General features: G+C 38.7%; 1 protein-coding gene across 1 annotated transcript; it reads right to left on the minus strand.

Moving 5' to 3' along the window:
• Nucleotides 1-1,786: 1,786 nt before the first annotated feature.
• LOC146478481 (serine/threonine-protein kinase D3-like) lies at nt 1,787-22,901 on the minus strand. Its single transcript, XM_085112022.1, has 18 exons — nt 22,607-22,901; nt 19,169-19,307; nt 16,216-16,347; nt 15,698-16,038; nt 14,960-14,996; nt 14,765-14,848; nt 13,659-13,978; nt 12,914-12,991; nt 12,048-12,312; nt 11,196-11,263; nt 10,745-10,817; nt 10,063-10,169; nt 8,199-8,255; nt 8,012-8,116; nt 5,368-5,636; nt 4,867-4,973; nt 4,364-4,449; nt 1,787-4,244 (listed from the first exon to the last, which is right to left on the minus strand). Exons 1-18 carry the CDS (start codon nt 22,736-22,738, stop codon nt 4,020-4,022), a joined length of 2,625 nt encoding a protein of 874 aa, XP_084968148.1. The 5' UTR covers nt 22,739-22,901; the 3' UTR covers nt 1,787-4,019.
• Between the last annotated feature and the right edge of the window lie 1,024 nt (nt 22,902-23,925).

Raw genomic sequence — 23,925 nt, forward strand, 5'->3', positions numbered from 1 at the left:
TTCCATTAAAGCCATGTCAAGTGGCGGAAAAATGGCGTTTAGGTGAAATCCCCCTTAACCTAGAATAAAGTGAGGCGAAGATTCATCCCGGTATTTCTGAATATAAGCCACTTTGAAAACAAGCCCATCCAAAAATCTACGATTTAGGCTGTTTTTTTTTTTTTGTTTTTGTTTTTTTTTTTTGCCAAGTTAGTTTGAAACGCTAATTTCCTTTGAATGATAGCTCTCCTATCAACAAGTGCTACTGATTAGAGCTTTCAACCCATGTATGGCGCCCATCCCCCGATCATAGCCTCTAACATAGCACGTTGAACGAACAACAGCCCACGGGGCTTGTATTCATGAATTTAAGGTGATGTTTCACGGAACAATTTCTAACTTGACATTGTTGCGTTAAAAGTTATCGTGTCACATAGGCGCGGACAATTTTTAACGAAGCGATAAACACATTGCGAGTTTTTGATCTGAAACGTCTTGCCGGATTAAAATATTGCGTTAAAAGTTGTCCTTGCGCTGTATTGGGTTAAAAGGTTTCTCGTGTAACACTACCTTAATTACGGTAATCTGCCCACTCTTCCCAAAGACAAATCACAGAAATTTTGAGCCTATCTCACTGAAAGAGAGGTTTAACCCTTAAGGCAAAACTCCAGATCCAGGACTACAAACTCAATATCCATGTTTGATATACCATTTTAAAGCTACTCATGAGTGTATTTCATAACCGATATAACTATAAATGAGAAAAGTTATGGCGTTGAGAAAAATGAGCTTAAAACGTAAGAATTTAAAAGTTCAAAAACGTCCCAATCCTTGTGTATATTAGGTATACCCCTAAACTATAGCTTATTTTGCAGTTCTCAAGCTAGGGCAAAGAAGTTGAAACGTTATGGGCCGGGATGGTCAACCATATCACATAATGGAGGGAGTTAAGTTTTAATCCTTTTAATAAGTAGATCTTCACAAGACTACTTTAGTGGCAAAGATTCATAGGAATCTGTCGAATATTGACAGAGTAATGGCATTATGTGCCAATAGACCCTTCTCCAAAATGGCGGCAACAGATTTGAATGAGTTAAAATTGAACTGAATGAAAAACTGATACCAGCACTGGAAAGAGTACCTTTACTTTAATAACCTTGCAAAGTTTCAGCATTTTTTTAGGTGTTATATCAGCTAAGGAAATGTAAGATGAAATTTGACAAATTTACAGACGTTTGTATGACTGGGGGTATACGTCATACCCCAGTCATACAAACGTCTGTAAATTTTTCATTTTTCAACTTACGTTTTCTCAGCGGATATTGCACCTGATATGCTGAAACTTTGCAGGGTTACTAAAGGAAAAGTGCTCTTTCTAGTGCTGGTATACGTTTTTAATTTTAACTTACTTAAATATTTGGCCGCCATCTATTGGCACTAGGGATTGAAGGGTTAGGAACTGACCAAGTTAGCCCAGATTTCCTTTTTGAAAAAGGACTGTTAAGGATTATTTTCTGTTCCTTTCTTTTTCCAAAATAAATTTTGAAAGAGCAACCAGAAGTTAACTTTACCGGAAGTTGTTACGCGCGCGGATTGACTGACAGCTTCAAATAAAAGACCCCGGATTTAGGGGGAAAGTGCTGACGCCATGGGAAAAATCTAGTGTGGATGTTTTGTCGTTTTTTACGGGACTTTTATCAATGGGAATCTGGACTTTCTTTGGAATTAGGATTGGGAAAATTTAGGAACCTAAGGAGAAACAAGGACTACTTAAAAAAAGTAAAAGTAAACCATTTCTACACAGTACTGACTGAAAACGATTTTTATTTTGCAACAGTACGTTCTTCTAGAAAAAGTTCTTGAACCTTCGTGTTTTCTAACGATTACACTGTACACAGCCATCGTTGCTTTAAAGTATCCCGAGTTTCAACATTTTTTTTACAGTTATGGAAAGTTTTGGGTCCCTAAAAGCAAACTTAAAAATAGTAAGTTAAAGGATACTCGTGCAACCTTTACCTTACCCATCAGAAAATGTCGAAAAAGTATTATCGCCGGAAGTACTTCTATTTTGAATGAAGGTGAGTGACGTCTTCGTAACACATGGTCAGAAATTAGAACAATCGTTACGCTTGACATATCACACTTGTTCCCAGAACCCGTAAGAGCTGACAAACCATATATACTTCGAAAATTTCGGACGCTCAAATTTACAACAAAACGAAATATGTCCAAACGTCTGTAATAAATGCATTTGGTATTACGATTTACAAAACATTCATTATTGCATAATAAAAGCACTGATAGTAAACCGCTACACATCTAAAAAAAACTATTCACGACTTTGTTAGCTTGAATGTCTAAAGATAAAAGAATGCCTTAGTTATAGTCGTTGATTTATTTTTACTGCAGATAAAACTGTGACAAATGCATCATTAAAAACTTGGTTTTTTTTTTTAAGACAACTGGTTTCAGCAATTTTACTTTCAGGAAAATCTCGCAAATACCTTGATGAGTTAAGGGGTCCAGATAAACACAGGCTCAAAAGCAATTTCTCAACTAGATTTCGGAGAAAACGTAAGTTTCTTTCTAAACTAACTAATTGCTTCAGCAATAATACCTCTTTCGTGTTCAAGAAAGTTCATTCACCTTTCCCAGTCCGTACAAATACTGTAAAATTACACGAGTTCGGTTTAAAACAAAACTGAAAATAAGTTACGACATAAAACGTCCTTGTTCTTAAAATTATCCACAAGCAAATTGATAAAATACAATATTATTACGCAACAGTGTGCATGTAAAATTCGTTACTTATTTACCTATTATTACAATTGCAACATTGGACATTTCAGGAGGTTCATGAATTTTCGTTAAAATATGAAATTACGTTGGTAAAACTTGTCTCTTACCCTATACCACCCCTGTTTCAGCAAAAGCAAAAGCGACGAAAATTCGGTCTTGTTCAAACTTAGATCGCATACCATCTGCAAACTATGGAAGACGAAATTGCAGGGTCATTCAGCAATCACGTTGACAACACTAACCAAAACGTCACTTTTAAAAAAAAATTGATCCACTTTCTTTCAAGGTGCTCGACCCAATTCAACTCGTTCAATGATTCAACTTGTCTAATGTGACAGCCGCACTACTATACAAGAACCGGCACCCCAGTTCAGAGAACGCAAAAATTGAACGTTGTGTGCTCACGTTCTGCATGAAGCCTTGAATTTTGCCCTCGCAAGTTGCAGTCACTAAAAGAACTAGACAGAAATGTATCGAGATGTATAACACATGCGTAGTGCCATTGTTCTGCTTATTATACTGCTTTTGTGACGTCCTTAAAGTCGTCACCGACGTAATTACTGAACCCAGTTTGTACATCTTCATCTACATTAATAGACATAGACCTAGTTCGCACCAATCATGCTTTTCACGCCAACTGGCCACCATTTTGAACTGCAATCAAGGCGCGAAATACAATATTTGTTTCCGTAAATAAATGGCGGCAAATTCGTGTTAAAGGCAATATTGGCTCTGGCCCGTGACGCGAACGACATTTTTCAACGGTACCCTGAGGAAGTTGCAGTTACACTTTAGACTTCACAAAAATGTCAGGCGCATCATAAAAATTACACTTATTTAACCTATGAGGGCTCACCGTCCTTTTAGGGCCTTTCTTTCATACGGGCTGTTGATTTGTAGGCTTCCAATTTTCTAGTAGTTACCGGACTAATACAGGCTGGCTAGCTCTGTTGTTTCTCTCTTTTGACTTCTAGTTATTAGAAATGCGGAGGCCCAAAGAAATAAGGTTATCTTATTAATTCAAATGGTAAACAGGGCACTGAAAATCCGCATTTTTGGTCATAAATACAGCCATGGACCGTCAAGGGCTTGGGCGACATGTACCCTCTTCCCTTCCCTAGTCAAGAAAACTGGCCTCTCCAAGACCACTGAGAACTGAAGCTGTTTCCCTTTTGAGTGGTTAACCTTTCAAATCCCCTCTTTAACAACGATTATCAACTAAAAATGTGAGCACTGCTGTCTCACAGGAAGCTAATACTTGTTTGGAGCTTTCGCTCCGTTGGCGACATTGGCGGGAAAAATCTATTATTGGTCGGCCGCGCAGCTTCCCGCGCGGGTTCCTTGGGTTGGCGCGCTTTTAGCTGCTCGCCGTACGCTTGCCATCTTGCGTCATCGCTTTCGTGAGTAAGGTAACGTTCACCTACAACTGCTTCCAGGCTCCTCACGTCCAACCAAGTCTGGTAGTCCTGGAAAGGAGATGAATATTGATTTGAGAATTTTCTTACTGAGGTTTCTTTGACGCCAAAAAATTTCCTGAAAAGAGGTACAGTTGTCATGGCGATTTACGTCACTGTTTAACATTTACCTGAAGCCACGGGTGAATTAGTGATTTATCACTGGTGTACCGACAGCGTTGCTTGACTTGTAATAGGTTGTTTATCAGATCAATGGCTGGAATAGCAAGAAAACATTTTTGTGTCAGGAGTGGAAATCATGCACATAGTTCCACGCAATTTTTACGCCGCATTTAAGTCGCGCAGAATTTAATTCAAGCCCAGAAAAACTGGCACAAATCACAGTAAATCGACGCCAAACTCACACAGACAACTGACAAGTAGAGCACGTTAGTTTGAGATAAAACACAAACAGAGTGCAGGTCCAAAGCCGGCAGTTATACATTACTAGCAGTAAATGGCATTTGACGCAACATAAACGCACAGCCTTGTTCCTTGCCTGCTCACTCAACTTTTGGCGAGAAATCATGAGGACGATGGTCACTGATGCGCAACCCGTTCCCTAGAACCCATGCGCACTTAGAAGAAGATAACCACTGGGGACTAGGCCCGAGATTTATTAAGATGTACAAACCTTCCGGTGAAATCTCCTGCCAAGGGTCGGGTGGGTACATGAAGGCAGCGTTGTGAATTTGGTCTTGAATATCTTCCTCTTCATTGAATGGGAAAGTACCACTTAAACTGCAAAAGAAAAAAAAATAGAAATGAAGACGACAATCAACAAATCTACTAGTTAGTATTGCGAATTCCACTTGAAACTAACTAATTACACTACAGGAAAGCACCATCTCAAAATTTAACTAGAAAGTATTTGTCAAAAGATCAAATTGGTCAAAGTTATTTTATGATTTATCATCCGGAGACATAAAACAAGCTCTTACAGCAAAGCAATTAGTAAAATGCGAAAACGTTCAATTGAGATTTTACTGAGAATTTCATACATGCTCAATCACTTTCACTTGAATGGTCACGTCACGTCGTTTGAAAGCTAAATGAAAGTTTAAACAACCAGCGTTTGACCCAAAAAGTTTACAGTTCGTAACTCCACCAATCCCGACCTGTTATTGATTCTCACCTTACATACACGACGACGCCAACCGACCACATATCGAGCGACCTATTATATCCTTTATTGAGCAGCACCTCGGGAGCGAGGTAAGCTGGCGTTCCGACCACAGAGCGACGAAACGATTTCTCTTCGATTATTCGAGCGAAACCAAAGTCACAGAGTTTAATCTGGGGATATCCACATTCATTGGTAACTGAAGACAGAAGTACATTCTCGGGCTTCAGATCACAATGAACTATGTTCCTAGAGTGGAGATCTTTCAAAGCTACTAAAATCTGCAAACAAAAAAATGAAAAAAACAAATAAGTCAGCAAAGTCAGCAAGCAAGCAAATAAGTAAAGCATTTACTTGTACATGATTGTTTAAAAGGAGCCTATCTGATGTGATCGTGTCTGTGGCGCAATAATGTTTAAAGATTCTCAAAAATGAACGGACATAATAAAATAATTTACTAAGTTAGATTTAATTACCCTACGTTCAAAACTATTTAGTATACCGGCTTTTTCTTTCGCCCTGTTATATCAATGGAATTGAAGTTTAGCATTTCTGTCATCAATGCTGGCGTAAGTTTATCTAAGCGTATAATTATGTTTTCGATTTCAATTACTGAACGGCAGAAAATAAAGCTGTACAAGATATGCGGGAAAATTCATCGAAAATGTGTCCTTTTCCAAGGAAGAGTCATTTCATGTTACCATATGAGTTGATGGTGGTAATTTTAATACGACATAAGGTTCCATAACGGAGGAACAGACGCATATGGAAGGCCTGAAAGTTTGACTGTCCACAAATCTATGACTAAAACGTTCTTTAAGTTATCGAAAATACCCTCATCTATATACGTGGAAGAAAATGCTAAAGAAAATTTATCGCAGAAAACTGGCTCCTGTTAATTGGGTTAAGACGAATTTTTGACCAGGCCCCATTTCTTCAAAGAGCGGATAACTCTTTCCCGAGGATTAATCGCTATCCGACGCATAAAACGTATTGGTTGGAGTACATTTTATCCGCTGGATAGAGTTATCGGCTCTTTTAACCTAGGCCAGAACAAAAGCCGACAAAATGCATGACGTAAGACGGACATGCATCAGCCAATCAATTAACAGCGCGCGGTCCATGCGCTTGCAAATTCAATTGTTACGTTACAGGCACGCGTTTAGTCTTCACACGCACCATACAATCTCTTGCGAACAGACTGTTTTTGAGAGCATGGGGAAAATCACTTAAAAGTAGAGGTTGGTTCATCTCGTTGGTGTACAGAGCACCGCTGTGCTTTGCGCTTGTGTTCTACTACTCAGAACGCTTGATGGCAACCGATTCTGCAGCAAAGTAGAAATATCAAGAGAAAGGTAAGAATGAAACGCGAAAAAGTTATTCTCCTAAAACACTTTCGAGAGTTTCTGTCTTCGAAAACGATGCTTTTTCAAGATGGGCCGAATTCCACAGGAACATCTCCGAAGACATCCACGCCCACACGGTACACAGTTTACTTTCTACTCTTAGCCACTTCCATTAATTTGCTTTGCCTCCGAGAAGTTTGTTTGAATCGTGATTTTTTTTTTTTTCAACTTTGACGTAACAATTGCTACTTAGCGCGCGCAGAACTGATTAAGTTGGCTGAACGCAGACACAGTAAGTAATACGGGCAGCATTTTTGTGCATCTTGTCTCGCAAGAGTATTGGCTTGCAAGTTGCGATTGTTTGTTGTGCGTATGCGTATTACCACCTCCGCGCGCAACAGATCTTCATGTTGCAGAAAGTCGAAACTTGCTTTGGATCTGAATTTAGAGTCTTGCTACATGTTGGCGCAAGAAACTGTTGCGTTAAGAATCATCCCATTTTACTATCTATCTCTTTAACATCACCTTTAGGGATAGAAGGCAAGAATGAAGGTTTTGGACTAGTTTTTAATTACTTAAATCAATTATCATTTTAACAGTTATTTATGTACAGTTTTTTTAACTTTTATTTCTTGATTATGATTGAAAACTGTCACTGAAAAACCCTTACAGAGCGTCTTCATTCACGTGACCACCGGCCATATTGATTTACGGAAACAAAAGAAAGTATTTGCATAAAAATAGAGTTCAACTCCCAGAGGTTCAGTTTGGGACACCAAAATGACCGCCATTTCTTTGTTTTGGGACACCAACATGGCCGCCGTGACGTCATGTGAAAACACTTTATAGGGAGTGTCAATAAAGTATTATATTGTAATCCACCGTACCGAAAAAGATGGCGACTGGTCCATTTACCCATAATTCTTAGCATACGACAACCCTAAAAACGCTCATTAAAATGCACAGAAAAGTTTTTTTAAAACTTTAAACTTCGCATACACAATGTTGTAAGCTGTACACATACACACATGTTGTTACATAGCATACACAATGTCGTTGCTAATTGTTAGGGACGAAGTTCGCCAAAAAAAAAAGGCCACGTGCCTATGGCTTTGTTAGGTTCGCAATGTATTGTGGTAAAATGTACATCCGCCATCTTTTTTCTGTTTGGTGGATTGAGAGAAGGATGGCGGTATTTTCTTCCATCTTCCAAATTCTGTCCGTTCACATTCGCATGCTACAATTTGGCGAGCTACCACCAGTACCTGTTGAAGATTACGATAGTCCAGTAGCAGGTGAGCATATTTTACCTGAGTTATAAGAAATTTCGTGAATCTTTCGTCCAGTCTGCCTTTTGCACTTGACAAGATGAGTTCTAACATGTCACCTTTCATTTTCTCCATCACCACAAACACCTACAAAAGAAAACAAGATGATGTAACATGCTGGTACTTTGAAAACTTGCAAAAGGAGCCGTTCAAAACAACGCTTGCTTACCCTCTCTGGTGTCTCAAACATTTGCTCTAAATTCACAACACCAGGGTGATTAACGTGCTGCAGAAAAAAAAAACAGAATTCAATGTATTATTACATTATCCTTTCCTGGGCGGTCAAAAGAGCAATTGTACAAAATTATTGTACCTAGAAATAAACGGTCGAAGCCAACGTTTTATCAATGCCCGCGATGTTAATAATTTCAGTATTTTTCAGAATCATTTGTGTCGTTCTTTTGGGCCCCGTCCACACTAGCTTTTAGGGAGCTTAAGCGGCGACGACGGCAACGGCAACGAAAACGTCACCTGAAAATATTACTTTATTTCATTTGCGCTACTTCGCGATTATTTCAACTCGCTCAACTTCTACAGAAACGGCGAACTATCCAGGAACCAAATTGGTAGGAGTGGCGTTCAAGTTAAGAAAATAAACGTAAAATTCAACGTCGTGTGCTCACGTTCTCCGAAAAACCTACAATTTGGTCATTTCACGTTGTTGTTTTGCAGAGGACAACGAAGAAATGCACAAAAATGTGAAACGCACGCGCAGGGCGATTGTTTTTGCTTATCAAACACTTTGTGGCGTTGCCGTTGTCGTCGCCGTCGTCGTTGCTTAAGCTCCCTTTTATCTCGTCGAAAACATGACGTTTGCAAACATTTTCATCCACACTAGCGTTTTCGTATTGTTTTCACCTGTCCACACTAAATTGCTCGTAAACGATAACAAGGAATGGAAGCAGGGGTTGCACTTGTCTGAGTGCTCAGATTTGGACTATATTTAATATTTTACAACAACGCTTTCAAAAGTCTTTGTTTTCACCTGTCCGCAATAAAACGGAGCGTTTTCAAACGTCTACAGGTTTTGTGAACGATGGGCGAAAACGTATCAGAAAGTATATGTTTTCAAACGAAAACGAATCGGTGTGAACGGAGCTTTAAGGTCAATCCCCTGTTTTGCAGTGCGCAACTCTACTGCACCAATGGCAAAATAAAAAATTTACACTCAATTCTAGCTAACTACTGAGTATCACTCAATCTGACTTGCATCTAACAACAAAATTCTTAATTTGCATTTTGCGCGGAAATTAAGGTGTTTTCATAAGACTCGCCCCAGTCCCTTCGCAGAGAAACCAGTTTTGAAGCTCGATTTACCATTGCTTTGTGAAATATCTGCAAAACCAACCCGGTGAACCTATTTTCTCTTTTCAGTTTTCTAACCACAATATCGTTTGCCAACTACCGTGAAAATTTAAGGAAAATCCTAGTGTTAGAAATATCAAATTTTCCGCCTAATATCTAGCCAATGGACATTTTGGCCTACCTTCAGAGGTAACGAGTTATATTATTTTGTTGAATATCTCAGTAGTACTGGTTAGGAATAGTTTTCAAACAGTTTTCACATTGAAAATGATATATGAACAGGGAAAATATTCTATGAAATGAGCCGTTAACTGTTCTCTTCAGTAAATAATTCCTGTTTTTGGCAAATGCTCTATTATAGTCCTTTTCGTCGAAACATGCAGAAATTACCATATTTCAATGCTTCGTTGCTGAAGAGCAAGCATGGTGACCCCTCTTTTTATTTCATTTTTGCAGTTTACATATACTGAACCACACATGGGCAAAGTTTGGAAAAAATCTGAGTGCAGGTTCTATTTTAGGGGAATGACCTTAATGGTTGTTGTCGTTGTTGCTGTTGCTGTTGCTGCTGCGACTACTGCTGTTTGTGTTTTCAACTCTTGCCAGCTTACCCGTGGCAATGTACGTACAAGCTCTGCTCTAAGAGATGTTTACAAAGGTTATTACTCTTTCTTTCATTAAAGTTCTACCAATTCACTTCCACAATTCGACTACCACGGGTTATATACCTGGAGAATAGCTACTTCATTCTTCAACTGTGCTTCTTGCTTCGTGGGGAAGCGAAGTTTATCAATGACTTTTATTGCTACATCTCGTCCACTCTCACGGTGAACACCTGAAAAGACACCAAGTTTGAAAGTAAGATTTTAAAGACGCCTTTCTTTAAAATTTTCTAGTTTTGGGGAGTTGAGGAGTTTTTAAAGACCAAGATTGACACTCACTGACAACGGGCTTCAAAACAGTTTTTTGAAGGTGTCATTAATATATCTCTGTCGGCAAAGCATGACAAGTGGTTGATTAAAGCTGAACATTTGTCAACGAGGAGAGGCCTTGGAACACTTAAGGGTGAGGATGTTGAAGTTTCCAATAATTATTGTTCGGTGTATAGAGCGGTTTCCAATTGAGTGTCGTAAAACCAAAACCAAAGTAATTACTCTGCCCAATCACAACAGATGTAAACAACACAACGAGCCAATCAGAATTCGAAGCAAATACACGTAACTGGCGCCAAGCGCGGGAAAACGCGTGCGGCCAAAACACGATTGGTTTTGGTTTGGATTCCCATTGGTTGAGAAAGTGGCGCGAGTTTTGTTAACCAATCACAGAGCGTAGTAATGCAAAACCAAAGAAAACGCGAAATTACTTTCGACACTCAATTAAAAACCGGCTCTAACGGCTGTACATACTCACCTCCGTAGACAATTCCAAACTGCCCTGACCCGAGAATTTCATCTGGGAATACTTGGTACAATTGACTGATATCCTGCAAGAATCAAAAACAGAACAATTACTTTTGAGAGCTGTCGCGAGGGGGGAAAAAACTGAAGTAGGAAAGCATTTACTCGAACACCCAACAGTGCCTGCTTCTTTCCAGATCTTCTAGTGATTTCTCCAAGGAAGAAGTTATTATATCCAGTAAGAACTTGAAAAAATTGCTGCAATCCATTTCCATCCTAGCCATCCACAGCCAAACATAATGAACACTAGTTTTTGTGCACCAGTAGGGTTATTGTTGATAAAACTGAATCATTATTATAACGATTCCATCGACTCAATTACGGGTTTTGAGCCATTCAAAGTGACACAAAAATTGGTGACACTGCCCCTTTAACAGACTAATATCAAAATGCTCTGTACTAACCAAGAGAGCACTTTTAGGTCTCTCCTCCTCATGTGAAACTTCCATCTCGACATCTGTATTAGTCACAACTGCCCAAAATAAACAAAAGTTAATTCCCTTGATAGAAGCATTTTTTCAGTCAGCAACAAAGACATACTTGGAAAAAGAAAATCCGTGTTCTCCCAACAGGAGTCGAACCTAAGACCTTCCAATAATTACTGGTTCGGATGCTCTACCACTGAGCTACAGGAGACTCGTGGGAACTTAGCCATTTATCTAGGCTCATGGGACAAACATCCTGCATATTGCTAGGATTAGAATGTCGATGCATGGTATATGTGAAAGAAATGTGATGTTCTGTTTTTTTAGCCTAGTGAATTAATGATAGAAGCATTTTTTCATTCAGTGACACAGGCATACTCGGAAAAAGAACTTCTGATACTGTGGATGAAATCCTCAAGTGTGATCATTCAATGAAGGCTGCTAAGCAGTATCTTTATGTGGTGCTCGATAAAAAAATATTATTCTGTAGTCGCTTTTGAGTCGACGGATGAAATTCTAAAGTGCGACCACTCAGCTGAAAGCAACTGAGCACTGTTCTACTGTGGCACTGTTTATTCTGCCATGTAAGTAAGTCTGGATGAAATCCTAAAGTGTGATCATTTGAATGAAAGCAACTGATTAGTACTTTTCTCTGGAGACTTTTTACATGGAACAAGTGGTTCAGGTTCATCTTGTGACTTAGCGGATGAAAATTTAAGTGTGACCGTTTCAATGAAAGCCAGTGCACAATAAATTCCAAAGTAAATTCATTCAACTTGATCATGATTTCTTTGCTAGGGCTCCGGGGGTATATAACTTGACCACACCCACCAGTCGTGCCCCCTGGTGCACTGCTAGTTGTTGGCGTGACGCAGCCCGGCATCAGAGCAGACCGGGTGACACTGGCCCATGCTTGGCCTGCTACAGATCCTATACCACTGTCTGGGTCTGGTATCTCTTCTTCATCTTCCACTTGCCCAACATAATAAATCATGTCTCTGGTTTTCATCTCAAAGCAGTGTGGAGCTCGTGTGGCATCGGTTGCTAGAGGGTCGATGTTGGAGTCTACTGAGAGTACCTCTGAAAGCTGAATCTCCTACAGAAGAGATAGGGAAAAAAAATCAATACACAGGACTCTAAAAGGAACATCCTCACCCTCCATCACCCCCCCCCCCCCCCCCCCACCTTCCACCAGCCTCTGTAAACAACCACGTCTAATATTCTAGATATGGGAAAAATGACCCTACTCCAAAGTTACAAATATAACAGACTTCCTAAGCATTGGAACTATCTACAATAATTGCCAGATGCGCAGTTAGCATTCATGACCACTTCTAAGGTTAGCTTCAAACGTTTCAAATCTAGAGGAACATATTCTCATGATACATGTATATTCTGAACTTTCCTGAGAAGCGCTTCTCTTTTACTGCAAATCAATGTAAATTTACACAAATTTTATGACATGCATTGCCTTAAAAGATACTGTATTTCAACCTGTTTAGTCTACTGTACCGCAGTCTTTTTAATTTTCTTTTTTTATGATATACCTGTACATGTACAGTGTACATGTAATTCATTTTTATTGCTCTAAAGCACAGTGATAACCTTTAAATTTACGATGTCTATAAGCTACTGGAATTAGTCTTTCATAATTATAAATTATTATTATACATACATCAAACTAAAGTTCAGCAAACCTTGTAATATCTGTTACTTATAGAGTCCTTGAATAATGTCAAGCACTTTGTGTCCAGTCTCCAGTAATGTCTTCTTCTCTAAAGAGCAAGAACAAAAATGTTCAAACCAGGCACTATTGCAGAATACATGTACATTCCTGTGGTGCTATTTGCCGTGCTCTTCAAGGTGGTTCAATTCATCAGTTTGAAGGTGAAAACTGAATCCACAAAGTTGGTAATCATTCAAATTAAAGGTACTGACATGGTAATACAACTGAGCGGAGTCCGATTCAGTCTGTAATCATATGAGTGATTAACAAAAAGAAAGGAAATGGTGTCAACACCAACACCTAATGAAGACCAGCAGTATAGCAATTGAAGCATCACGATCAACACTTATGTGACACAATTGTGAAACAAACAATTAATTTGAGCTGTCATTTCAAATCACAATGATTAACACCTTTCATGACAATCTTTACACTCTACTGCAAGCCACTCTATTATCATGGCCTGTTTGGTCTCATAAGCAAGGATTTAGAGAAACAATTCAAAATAAAAATTAGTGAAAAGAGACTATTTTTCGAAGACATCCTCCTCTGGCTTCATTTTCAAGTAAAAAAAAGATCAACGTTCAAGTGGAGTTAATTTATACAATTCGAAGCATCTTTTTCCGCTAATTTTTAATTTAAACTGTTTGATCTCATGTTGCGATTACAATGATAAGACCTACAGTATGCTGGTGCTGGTTAGTATTGGGTCTAACCTGCATATCTTTGTTGGTGAAGTGCACCATCCATCCCTGCTTAAGAACCTTGGATCCTTTTCTCTTGGTGTGTTTTACAGACACAACGATCCTTTGCAAGGGAATGTTATTACTCATCGTCGGAGTAAGCTGTGGTAGTTCTCCATCAGGTGATGACGGACTCGGTGGTTCAAAAAACTCTTCTTGGCTGCTTCGGCTTGCAGACTCCACCTCCGCTTCATTCTCAGCGTCATCGTGCTCTTCAAATGGTATGTCGTTTGATAGATCCATCTCTGACAAACTTTCTGAAATGGCGCTTGAATCAGTGGAGTATAGGGAGCCTGGAACAATAATTATGATCATAGACACTGGTCAGACAATTTGGAAAATTAAAACAACTGCTACGTTGATGCACTAATTTTTAAAGAGTAACATGAGGACACAAAAACATTAATTTTGACAAAGAATGGTGAAAAAGGCAAAGGCTTATTTCTCAACTGATGATGTACAGGAACCTTGCCAAATAACAGGAAGAGGTACTTCGTAACCCTGCCCCCCTCCCCCCATGGAAGAGGTTTTGTGTAAGACCTCCCTACCCCTCTGGAGAAGCCAATGTAGCTTCATACTTTCCATTAATTTTTTGCCCCAGCACCCCACCTACCCTGGAGTTAAATTGAATCCCTTCGCTAAGGGGTGGGGGAAGTGGGTGTAGATATTTCCTGGAACTACACAATGTTGCCCAGATTTGATTCCTGAATTTGGCATCATGTGGGTTGAATTTGTTATTGCTCCGCATCCTTGTGCTCAGAAGTTTTTCTCTGGTTACTCTAGTTTTCTCCTCTCATCAAAAACTAAATATTTCCAAATTTCAATCAGACTTGGGGCATAGTGTCTCCTTATTACACCACTCTAGATGCTGTTGACACTTAAGTAAAGTGATTTGAATAGTCACAACATGTTAACAACTTGACTACAGCTCATCTACAGTGACTTCAAAGTGAAGCCATTTAAGGTTCCAGTAAAGCTAAAGGAAAGCTGCATGTAATTTTAAGTACCCATATAAGTGCACTATAAATAAGTAGCACCAGCTCTTCAAACATTAATTTTAACATTTATTTCCAACTGACCTGTTTCTAACATTGCCACTTCCCCTCGGCAGTTCTTTGGTGCCTTTTCTGCACATCCTTTGCGGTGGCAGTTAAACTTACAATCTAAAAACAGAATGTAATCATTACCTTATTATACACGTACATGTGAAAATGAATTGTACACAGGAAAACAGATGCACATTATCATGGCCATTCAATCTTGAAATTCTTTACCTTTACACTGCACTCCCTGGCGGAACAAACCTTTTAACTGTGAACAGACAAGAGAAAATGCATTCATAGCCAAAATGACAAGTTGGATGACTACAACTTATTTTGTTAGCAGCATCTTTTCAAAATCTTCTTGCAACACTGTATGTACAGTATTACCAACATCATCTACAACAACAGCTAGAGGCTTGGTTATAAAATGTTCACTCACCACAAGCTTACCAGTGCTATTCAAATTCATCAATTTTACCAGCTTCATGTACAGGTGTGTCATTTCAACACTATCTACACACACCACAGGCATCATCATCATCCAACTGCACTGCAATCAGTCACAAGCTTTCTCCACGCCTTCCAGTCTTGTACCATGCTTCGAATCTCTTCTGGCGTTGGTGGGTATGCCTGGCTGATTACACTGGGAATGTACTGATGAAACATCAGCTTTGGGCGACCGGGCTTACGTTTGCCACAGGCATACTACAGGTTTTCCAACAACAATAATTATACCCAATAAGCTTACCAATACCACATACCCACACGATGGCATTTTTTAACAGATCTGCAATTACCTACACACACCATAGATTCACCCACACCACCTAAAAGTGTACCTTCACGTACCACAGCCTTGATAAAATGAACCTCACTTACTGTGGCACAGGTATACCAATACTAGTTACACTCCCAACAGCTACGTGAAACAGTCATGTTTTCTGCTACTTTATATACAGTGCAACTTACCAGTCTCTTGCAAATCTGGCAGACTGTTGGCTTCTTGTATGAATGAATAGCAAATGTGTGTGGAACTTGGATTCGTCCTGAGAGTGCTGGCTCTATCCATACAGACCGGCCGCTCCAAGTTGCTCTTCTGTCTTTCAATGACGGAATGCTTTCTGTAAGAGAATTTGACTGCTGGAGAACAAGGGGCTCACCCCATCCACCACCATGTGACGCTGGCCTTGGGAGCGTGTTGGAATGAGGATTGCTGTTTATACTGGTACTGGTGCTGGCGCGATGCCTTGAATCTGAACAGTTATTTAGTATCTGATAGGCACACTTCTTGTGATAATTACCACCACATCCTAAAGAAGAAACACAATAAGTTAAGTTTGATGTCAAAAATCTAATACTCTGATAGCTCTGAAATCGAGTAGCTTGCAACCAACACAGCAAAATAAATAATCTTGCAGTTAAGAGTGTAAATTGTATGGTTCCTCTCCAGAAGCAAGGAGAATTGAAACAAATTGCAGCCATCTTACCTTCACATTTCAATCCCTGTTTTACAAGGCCAAAGAGCATCGTGCCACAAAAGTCGCAAAATGTCGGAGACCGGTAGGAGTGGACTGTGAGTAGGTGTGGACGAATGATGGTCTCATCCTCTGGAACTTTTGCTTTAAAACAAATTTGTTTAGAAGTTAAACACTACATACTGGGTATCCCATATTCAAGCATGTTTGATGGGTTGGAAGAATGGGGTTGGGGGGAGGGAGGGGTTAGCTTATTATTTTGCTTGAAAATTAAGGAGATGCCGACACTCAACTGATTTCTTCTGTATTTAAGACTGAACCAAGTTAAGCGAAGAATTGCTGGTTGTGAACAAGAAAAGTCAACCAAGGGCAAGTATCTCCTTTGCATTTTCTAGAATAGTAATTGCTCATTTCTTGTTTACTTAGCATTTTGCTTGAAATTAGTTACCCACCAAAGGTTCTTACATGATGACCAGTCTCTGTGTCAAAATATTGCTTATTTGGAGCAATTTCGATTTCAAGGCAAAAAACACATTTAGGATAGTCTTGCATTATTAAACTCTTCAACTGCAAATCCCCCAGCAGATATCTGGGTTTGGGGTACATGTACGTTGCACTCCATTCAATGGGCTATAGGGGGTGGGGCTGTCTGTAAAAGGGATGCCTTTTAACCCAAAGAGTAGCAATCCAAGTGTTACAAAGGCTAGCAAAAAATAAGCAAAACTTCCAGGAAAAAATTACAATGCAAAGATTATACTCAAACGATTGTTCTCTATCAAAATGACCTTGTAGTAACATTTGTCTGATAGGCAAGTTCTCTTTGATGCTTGGGATGTACTTTCCCAAGCATCAAGAAGAATTGGCCTACCAGGTAAATTTTACTGCAAGATCATTTTGATGGAGAACAACCATTTGTGTACTCATTAAGGCTATCTCAAAATATGAGGTGGTTCTGTAAGTGTCTTTATTTCCTGTTCCACAGCACTTGTGTGACCACTGTAGATATAACATAAATTAAATGTACGGGTACTGTGGTATATTTGTAAGCCTGGCATTCACATAGCAGTGCACTCGCGTCAGCATTTGCATGAGTTGTTGTCTAGTTGTGGTGTTACTTAACAAATAAAGAAGCCTCGACTGTGCTCTGTTCTGTTGTAAAGCACTTAGGAAGCGGCTAGAGCACGAAAGAAGTGTAGGGGGAAACACGAGACGTAGTCGAGTGTTTCTCCCTACTTCTTGAGTGCTCTAGCCGCTTCCTAAGTGCTTTACAACAGAACAGAGCACAGTCGAGGCTTCTTTATTTGTTTTATGATAAAGAATTCTTTTATTTCCCCCCGCATTCACCCTCATTTTCAAAACCAACTTCATTTTCCGAACGAACAGATCTGGCGTCAGCGTGCATCTGTACTCTGATAAAGCACGCTAAAATAAGCCAATCACAATCCTTGTTAGAATGTTTCAAATGATTTGATTGGTTGAACAACACAAAAGCTGTCAGACATGTCAAAACAAGGCATCAAAATTTACAAACTTTGCTCAGTTCGAATGTAACGCCAGTAGCGTCAGCGCTTCTTCAGTTTTCCCTTTCAAAAATCAGGATGGAAAAGTAAAATGTTCATTGAAATCAGGTGGATTTGTGGCTCGTGAAAATCTGGACGTCATCAACATGGCAATTCGAAAACAAACTGCTTTAAAGCTTGCGGCCGGTAATAAACCAACTGCTGCGCTGTGTTTTGTGAATGAACAACAGTCGAATTCACAGGAACAAGAGGAGTGCTCGAACTGTTGACACCGTTAGGAAAAGGGCTGCTGTGACTGCTGTGGCTTCCCACTCAATGCTCCAGAGAGGATATCTGAACAAGCTGTAAGTTGTTCACTCGAAGGGCGTTGTAATTTCTGAGGCTTGCTTCACTGCGGTGAGCGGAGGTGGCCACGATGCGGCGTGATAGAACTTGCACCAAAAATGTAAGGATCTTGTGAGCTTATTTGTGTATTCGTTAGCTAATTAAATTTTCAGTTCTCTCAATTTTTTGTTTGATCTTTTTGTACGAGAATATAGCTGACAAGCGTTTATGGGACCTTTTAACACTTGTTTAAGCTTGTGACATTTTTACATCTTTCGTTCTAAAACTTGAGCTGTCCATTTTATGCTATCTTTGGGGTTTATCATCTCTGCCTTCGATGTAATTTCGACCATTTCGTCGGTTGACATGTTTGCAAATCTCGGTTTGTTTATATTTCTACTTGGCTCTGTATTTTAGTCGCTAACTTCTTCAGAAACTTCACTTTCAATCACCGTGCTATTTGTACTGTTTTTTTTTTACCTTGTATGCGCACAGGATGGTCTATGTCCAGCTCGTTTACGTTTTCTAGGTTATAAAAGACGTCTGGATCGAAAAATTATAATAATAATAATAAATAAATAAAACCAAGACAGAAGTCCAGGAATTTCACAAACACGGTGATGGCGTGACACCGTTGCTCCGTGCATCTGTACTCTGATAAAGCATGCTGTTTCAACCAATCAGCGCGCGCGTTATATCGAAATTTTATTTTTAATGTTGAATAAAGCTGTTTACGTTTACAGCTCGTTTATTATGGAATACGTCTCAGGTACCATTTCAATAAAAGTTACAGTAGTATATGAAAGAGTAATGCCTAGGATTAAAACTTCAGGTGGAGAATCCCTAAAAACACTTTCTTGATTCCCACCTCCCCTTCCCCCAAGCCCTGCCCCCCCCCCCCCCCCAACCTAGCCCATGCCGCAGGTGGAATCAACGGCCAGTAAATACTATCGCCATATTAGCACCCAAATTCTTGTTCTAGACCCTCAACAGTTTACCAGGAGAACAAGGATTTGGGTGCTACTTTGCAGACAGTATTTACCAGCGGTTGAATTTCCTTCTGCGGTGTAGGCTACCCTCACCCAGCCAGAAGGCAAATGAGTAAGCTCCCAGAGACATACCTGATATAACAACTTCAATAACAGACCCTTCCTTCAACTGGTCCACAGTTAACAACCTTTCCAAGATGTTTGATGTGGAGTAGTTGTGGCAAAATAAGATGACTTTGTCAGCGATACCAATACATGAGTGGTCTGGAAACTAGAACCAAAGAGAAACAAGATGATTTTCAATTGAGTGTTTCAAAAAAGTAACTCCTGATTCTTTGGGTTTTGCTTAACGCCCTGGTTTGGAAAAATCCAAGGTGATCAGAAATTTTGCCATTTCCTGGCCAATCCAGATTTTGCCAACTTATGACAACATGGGTTGTCTGGGGATAAAAATGGGGAAATTGGAAATATTTCTATTTGTTTCCAAAGTGCCCAGGATTTGTGAAATGGTTGGCTATAATTTCTGACTATGAAAACATGAATGTTGACTCTCAGGGATATCCAAGATAGGATTAGCTCAAGTCCAAGCCTCTTAATAAAACTTGGTGATGTCTTCAAGGAGCTAAATCATAATTCGGCAAACTACGCTTACAAAAGCCAAAGACAATCCAGTAGTAAAATTATAGGCTCCCTTTATTCTGGTTCTGTAACAACTACCAATCATGTAATCACCACAAGTTCACACGAAAGCAACCTAAGGTACATATGCACAGATTGTGAGTAAAAGTCTGTTATTTTACATGGGTTATATGTCTGAGAATTTTTAAGCGAAGCCAAAGTCCTTGTCAGAACTTTCTACTGAAAAGTCCAGTATAAAAACGTTCAACGTTAGACACCATGTCATGCAACAACCTGGATGGAAGGGAGGCTGTCACTGTTCACAAGAGAATTAAAGCAAGTAACAAACAACTTTCGGAACAGTGAGGATTGAAATGCACCAATCACAGCCAACCATCGTGATATAAATGGTACTGCGCAACCAGTCGACCTCATTGCCTGACGAAGACTAGCAGTAAGCAGTCAAAATGTCGCGATTTACATCTCAAAGTGACTACATCGTGAGACAAAGGATAATGCATTTATTGTTATGGGATAATGAGTTTCAAATTAATTAGTCATTTGTTTAGTCATATTAGTACTGTTATTTATAATAAGTTGTTGCACAGACCTCCACTTAAACCAGCATAAGCTGAATTGAACCTGCCTGAATAAATATCGCTTATAAACAAATAAATTGATTATAAATAAAATAAAATAATGGTTGTTATGCAATGTCTTGCATAGCTGCATGTAACAGCAAACTATGGAAATACTTAAATATTATCATGGTTGGAAATCTTCAAGAGCTCTTGGATTCTAATGATGTAAGATCTTTGCTTTTAATGTCAAACTTGAAAATTAGAGAAGTTTTGGAGAAACATTTTAAAATAGAAATTGGTGAAATTAGTAGCAAACAATGTTTTGCTGTCCTTGTGGCAGCATTGTCAAGTCCAAAATGTCAGTGTAAAATTTGTTGAAGTATTTATGAAAATAATCATAGGTCCAGTGTCAAAAAATGTGGTGATGTATTTAAAGTATGAATATAATTACATGTATAGATTAAGTATGAAAAAACACAACGAAAGTATTATTATTTTTCACACTAGATCAATAATTATATTCATAAATACTTCTCTACATTTGACACTGACATTTTGAACTTGACAATACTGTCATAAAAACAGCAGAGCATTGTTCGCAACAAATTTCGCTAGTTTTTATTTTAAAACTTGAATAATAATGGTCATTTTAACATCCGAGAATTTATTGTGAAAATGAATACTTTATTTTCTGTGAAACATGATTTAAAGCTTATAGACTCCTTTTTTAATTTATCACCCTTGGCAATTATGCAAAAAATATTAAAAACATTGTATCAAGCTAGACGGTTTTTTTTTTTTTTGACTTTAAGAATATGCATACATAGTAACATTTTATCAACCTGTCAAATATTTACAAGTTCTGCAAAAATATGCATTGAAGCTGTGGACGTGGCCAAATTCAAATTTTGAGTCCTCGTAAATTTTCATTTTACTAGTTCAATTTAAACAGCTGTTACACTAAAGTGTCAATTTCAATTTGTAACAAAACCTAGAACAAGACTATCTTTATAGTTTATGCAATGAGGTACATCCCCCTACAGAAACTGTATTAACAAAAATATTGTTTTTTTGAAAGAAAGAAATTTCAAGAATAAAAAATAAATCGATTTTAATTCAAATCATCCACGTGTATTTTGCCAAAGTTGAGAAATATGCATTTTAAATACCTGATTTCATTTTCGCCTGCATATATTAAATTTATACGTTATATGAACCTTGTCAAATTAAGAGCTAACAAATATATGCCAAACGCCTTTCGATGTACTGAAAAGCATATCTGAATAGAATTATTTTTTTTATTAGCCTTAAGCGTCGAATCTATTAGCAAATTGAAAGCTAGTTTACAGACTAGCGTGAAAATTGGCAGCAATAAAATGCATATTCTTGATTTGAGTGTAACTGGCTCGCTCCATTTGATAACAGGAAGTCGAAGAAAGCCGTCTGCAATATCTGTCTCAAATCGTGAGGTTTTTGTCAGCAGTATCTGCAAATACTGCAGAAAAAAATAATGCCAGACAATATCAATATTTAGCATATACAACAACTGTCGATTTGACACCAAAAACGGTCGATAAAACAGCATATTCACGCGCGATTCTAAGTTCGATACAAGGGCGTCGATATGATTGAAGAGATCGTGAAAACATGCGTAAAAAAAAAAAACGCCTCGAAGTCTGCAAATCAAATCGGTTGTTTTTCTTAGGTTTAAAAACGTTGGCTTTTTATACCCAAGAAATTCTGGTTCCTATGGTTTTTGAAACCAAGTTAAATAATTCTGAAGTTAAAACTTGCCGGGCAAAATCGGTTTGCGAAGGCTACACAAGTCGTGGTTGACTGAATCTAACCGCGTGACATTTCAAGTTCTTTTCGCGTTGAATTTCGCCTGTCGTTAAGTCCATAATCACACAAAACTGAGATACATGACCTCTTAAGTTAAACGAAGCGTTTGTTGTGGCATGACTTGATAACACTAAACGCCAAATGGTTTAACCATCACTGACCCTTACAAAGAAAACAGTAGCTGTCATTTACAGCCTATGAACATGCAATCCGTTAAACAAACTAAAACAAAAAATATAATCCTCTCGGAGCACGGATGCATTCTAAGAATCAAAGAATGGCGGCAAACTTGAGAAATAAAAGGTACCTGGCAGGACTAAAGGTACAAAAATTGGTCGCGCTGAGCACCTAGATTGAACATTATGTGGCAATGATCAGAATCGATTTTCGAATGAACAAACTTCTCACCGCAAAGATATAACACAAACCAAGAAACGAGTCGTTCGACTCTCTGATGATTCAACGCTGACGAGAGCATCTGTGAGTTAAGCAGCTGCGCCCTATGTTAATCGTTAGATGATCACTGTACCTTCTGATCAAGGAACGAGCAAGCCAGTTCTTTCAGAGCGTTAAGATCCTTGCCCTCAAAACCGTACGTCTCTCGGGCCAGACCACATTGCAATGTTATTCCCCTCGATCGACGCGGACACTCTTCGGTCATGACTTTTCCCTTCTACACACAAACCATCAAATAATTTTCTCCCAACATCAGTCAAACACAGCTTGAAAAGGCGACAAAATTCGTTGCCCAAAGAGTTGTTACTCGCTACAGTCGCTACTGAAAATATTTCCCTGACAATATGGGCGACAACATTGTCACGTGACATGTACATATTGCCCGGCAAAAAGCAGAATGATAAGACGCGTTTCCGGTACATTGAACTTCCGGTAACCGGTAACCGCATTGTGAAGTTCGAAAATCCATTGAAAAGCTTGTTCTTTACAATCGGTCTCAAGGGAAACGAAACTTTCAATAAATGTTAGATCTTAAAAGGTGAATTTACCCAAGAAGAACACTAATATTAGTTTAAATCACGTTAGCTGCCGGCTGACTTCTGCATGCTCTGCTGATATTGTCACGTTACATTTCAATCTACTAAAATAATTAGCTGACAGGAAGACCCCGACTTTTTTTCCTCTTTCTACCGACGCTCGAAAGTTTGCTAAAGATTGAACAATATTTGTCTAAGTTTCAATATGTTAATTAAAATATTTCAGATTTCAACATGCATACACTTTCTTCCGGGAAACTAACGCAGACCCATTTTAGGCTCTTTTTTTGCGTAAAGGATTAGACTTTAGATGGAAGGTTAAGTTTGGCAGATCGAGCGTGACAAATGATATTTTTAATGAACACAATCTACTTCTGACGCAGACATTTAACTTCGCCCTCCATTACGTCAAACTAGCATCGTTAACGTCTTTATTACGTCATTGTTACTTTTTAAAGTATAGAACAATGATAGATCAAATGAATATAAATGTTTACTTTAATAATTAAATTCCATGTTAGAATTCAATGTTTACATTCCTATTTGGCGAAGTACACAAGAACAAACTTTTTTAGCTACAGATATACTTTTTGCCTTTTCGCGTTAAGTAGAAATCTATTCACTGAGTTTGTCCACGAAATCATCGGAATGAAATGAAAATTTAAACCAACAGTGCAAAAGTAGGGACTGAGAAAAATGTCAAGGAAATGGTTCCAAATAAACAACTCCTTTCCAGACAGGTCTTACGTAAGAATTCGGACATTCGGTCAGGTTCTTTGCAAGTACATTAATTAGATTATTTATATTCCGCAGACGGATCGAGACGTGATATTAATAGAAGATGTCATACGAACGA

The sequence above is a fragment of the Pavona decussata genome, unplaced genomic scaffold, assembly GCF_977016875.1.
Source record: "Pavona decussata unplaced genomic scaffold, jaPavDecu1.1 SCAFFOLD_64, whole genome shotgun sequence".
Classification (NCBI taxonomy): domain Eukaryota; kingdom Metazoa; phylum Cnidaria; class Anthozoa; order Scleractinia; family Agariciidae; genus Pavona; species Pavona decussata.

Excerpts from the sequence above, each read along its gene's own strand:
- LOC146478481 (XM_085112022.1), bottom strand. The coding sequence starts at position 22,738 with ATGACCGAAGAGTGTCCGCGTCGATCGAGGGGAATAACATTGCAATGT. Across the intron at positions 16,348-19,168 it reads TATTGAAGTTGTTATATCAG|CAAAAGTTCCAGAGGATGAG; the intron begins GTATGTCTCTGG and ends TTTGTTTTAAAG. Across the intron at positions 4,450-4,866 it reads GCAGGAGATTTCACCGGAAG|CCATTGATCTGATAAACAAC; the intron begins GTTTGTACATCT and ends TTGCTATTCCAG.